Source organism: Triticum dicoccoides, chromosome 3A, assembly GCF_002162155.2.
Source record: "Triticum dicoccoides isolate Atlit2015 ecotype Zavitan chromosome 3A, WEW_v2.0, whole genome shotgun sequence".
Lineage (NCBI taxonomy): Eukaryota > Viridiplantae > Streptophyta > Magnoliopsida > Poales > Poaceae > Triticum > Triticum dicoccoides.
Window position 1 is genome coordinate 131,059,717 of NC_041384.1, and position 3,262 is coordinate 131,062,978.

At 46.2% G+C, this 3,262-nt stretch overlaps 1 protein-coding gene across 2 annotated transcripts in view; it reads right to left on the minus strand.

Moving 5' to 3' along the window:
* LOC119267568 overlaps nt 1-3,256 on the minus strand; it is an 8,919-nt gene extending 5,663 nt beyond the window's left edge. Inside the window, exons 1-3 of one of the 2 annotated variants that reach the window (XM_037548986.1) lie at nt 3,047-3,256; nt 2,289-2,383; nt 2,155-2,196 (exon numbers count right to left, since the gene is read on the minus strand). In XM_037548986.1, coding sequence (XP_037404883.1) covers nt 2,155-2,196; nt 2,289-2,383; nt 3,047-3,098 — 189 coding nt within the window. In that variant the 5' untranslated portion in view covers nt 3,099-3,256. Of the gene's footprint in view, nt 1-2,154; nt 2,197-2,288; nt 2,384-2,748 lie in introns of both variants that reach the window. The other variant, XM_037548984.1, reaches the window with a different exon arrangement.
* Between the last annotated feature and the right edge of the window lie 6 nt (nt 3,257-3,262).

The window sequence follows — 3,262 nt, forward strand, 5'->3', positions numbered from 1 at the left end:
CCCCGCGGTTAGGTTAAGCCTGCTCACACGAATTCACTAAAAATCTCGTTAAACCCACGGTAGCCATTTAGCAAAGTTGTTTTTGGGTGCGCAATCGTTCACGAACTGGCTACATGCTTAAATTTGTGTTACTCTCTATGTTCTCCTCAGTGCAAGAAAATCTACTATATCTATATAAGAGCACTCCACTACCTTATTTCTCTTGACATGCAAGCTATACACATCAGCATTCGTCACCAGTTCTCCATCCATCAAGGCCTCCCGCATAAAACAGATTATTAGAAAAAAATTAATGTCTATCACTTACCACTAGACTCCTTGCATGCGTTCATCGCTAGCGATGCCCAACAAACAACAACTACTACGTGCATGCAGTGGTTCTAGGGATAGCCTTCAATATAGGATCACAAATACTCACCAGTTAGCTAGCTATTAACAAGGGAACTGCTTGATGGAGATTAATACGCAGACGACTAGGGTCCTTCATCTCCTTGGACGAATAAATCTCTCCACCGTTTCTTCCCAAAAAAAATCCCTACCGATTCTTCTCATCTGCCCTCTATCTGTAGTCTGTACCTCTCTCTCCACACTGCGCCGCCACTAGCAAGCCTTCACAGGTCATCGCCATCAGAGACCCAGGCACTGCTGCCATAATACCTAATTGTTTGTGCCACTGATTTGTCCATGTCTACAGTCGAACACAAAGACGAGTGGCGCCGCCCGCCTCGAACGCGATGACCTACATCCTTCCGACAAGCACTACTCGGTACTCCCTCGGCGAGTCGCTAACTCCGGTTCAAATCATCCAGCCTGCGACCGACGCACTACCCAAGAAATGCGCCCTCATGGTGGTGCTCACGGACCAGGATGTGGTCATCGAGGGCTTCTGCAGAGCGCACTGCGGCCTCCACAACGCGGACACTGGCACCGGGTAGACCTAGGCGTGGGTCGGTGGCACCGCGCACAAGTGCACCAAGCCGCTCCCTCGACCTCTGATCCCAAATCCTCCACCTGCTTTCCCTTTCGTTTGGAGTATGGAGTTCTCGAGTCCGGCCCGACATCATCGTCCACCTCCTGTATAGGATATTGGCCGTCAATTGCAAGAGGAGCACCGCCCTATGAATCGGAGTTCATGGCATTTATCTCCTGCGCGAATCCCATCCCCAGGTTTACCCCAAATCTTTTCAAATTTGTTTACATATGATTGTAATGCGAAATACATTTTTAAAATGTATGAATAGTCTTTGTTTGTATTCCTACGATCAGAACTTATTTTCATCTTTGTTATCATACTTTTTACAATGTGTTTTGGGCCTAAATGCTATATCTACTCATGCTTAATACTAATGACATTAACACATGGACAGATCTTCTTTACAATTACAGGTTGCTTCCCGGTGAACCAACGCAATCTCATGCATATGTAAAAGGTTGGAGAAATAGTTGGGAAGAAAATCCCTACAACCACACTAAATTTGGTATGTTGCTTAACCACATTCCATATTGAAACACTTAATTCCCTTTTCCTTACAAAGGTGAGCACTTGCAAATATCCTGGCAGTAGCAATTCAACAACTCGACCGAGGTGTGAGCGGCCTATTATGTTTGTTTTGCACGTATTTGTTGAGCCTCATCGTCATGTCCACTAAGAAGAAAGCCAAATTTTCAGCACTAACCCATGTTTATTTCTCAAACTTCTAATTGTAGGATATTGCTATCACCGCCATGCAAAGCAAAGTTTAATTATTTCTCTTATTGTAAGTCATTGGTATGCATTGATCCACTACCGTCCTCATTGTAAGTCACAACAGAATATTCTTCAAATCCTCTGAATAAGCTATAGTTGTCCGCTGTAATTTCAGTAGTTTGGTGAGCTTGGAATTGAGAAGATGGATCAACTTTAACTTTACTGTGCTGAAATTTGTCAATCTAATAACTATCACACATTACCGATTTCCAATTTTTTATATCTCTCTAAATCTTTGCATAATTTCCCGCCGCAACATGCGGGGTATCCTCTAGTAAAATAAACAAATAAACACGAAATAATGACGGGTGCAAAATAACTAATACTAGAATTAATTCTGCACCTAGAAACATATGGAAATATAGCAACTAGAAGAAGGGAACCGAAGGAAAGAAGAGGGCACTAACACTCTTTGCCGTCCCATTCAGAATGAAGTGCGTCCATATTTTCTGGAGGAGATAAGGACAAAACAGAAAATAAGGTACTGACATAGACGGCAAGAGAAAGGAAGCACATCAATAACCAAGGAAAAACATAGTACCTCCAGGGCATTTGGTTCTTCGATGACCGATGCACGAAAACTGAAAATTGCAAAGCCAGAGGGCGTCTCAAACAGCAGCAGCATCATACCATCATCTGCAAAACAGAAGTAAAGGAAGGTTAAACAACCATGATGACCAAGAAAATATATAGAATTTCAGATATCAAGCGTGAAGCCATCCCAAGGGGCTGTTATACATCACACGGGCAACTAGGAATGCCCACTAGATTGACTGCCCACCATACCCAAAATATAGCCCGTTTTACATGTCATTTTACAATTTGCGCTTTCTCCTCTCCTCCTCCACTCCCGGGCCTCGCAACAGCTGATCCTCCCCAGATCTGGCCAATCGAGACTACCATCTACAAGCCCCCAAACCCTAGGTATTGTACAGGCGTTGTAGCCAGTGCACTCAACTGTTACAGCCGATACACTAGAATGTTCCAGCCATGGAAAGCACCTGAGAGGGGATGGGAGAAATGACGAATCCCAGTCGGATGGGCGACGTGCCGCCTGTTCGGCGCCTCACCCATAATCACACAAAACACCAGTAATCCACACTGCCAAAACAACCTCCAACCACGACCCCGAATCTCAATTCACTCGACGAGAGACCAGGGTGTCCGGATCGGTGGACTCGGATCCAAATTGGGTGAACGCGGAAAACTCGCCCCCAAATCTCTCCGAGAGTGGCTCATGTCTTATGAAGGAAGAACGTAGTAGTTTTGCGATAGCCGGCGGAGGAGGAGCATCGAGACCGCGTGGCCGCTTCGTCGCCGTAGAACGGGGGAACCCGATTCGCTGGTCCATCACAGGAGGCGGGAGCTACGCCCTAGATGCCGCTCGAGGTTTGCGGATTTTAGCGAGTCGATTACAGCATCTCCAACAAGTAGATGATGTAAAAAGAACCGCGGTGGGAAGGCGGTTCCCACCACGCCGGCGCGGCGGACCGGTGCGACTGATGGCCCGGGGGC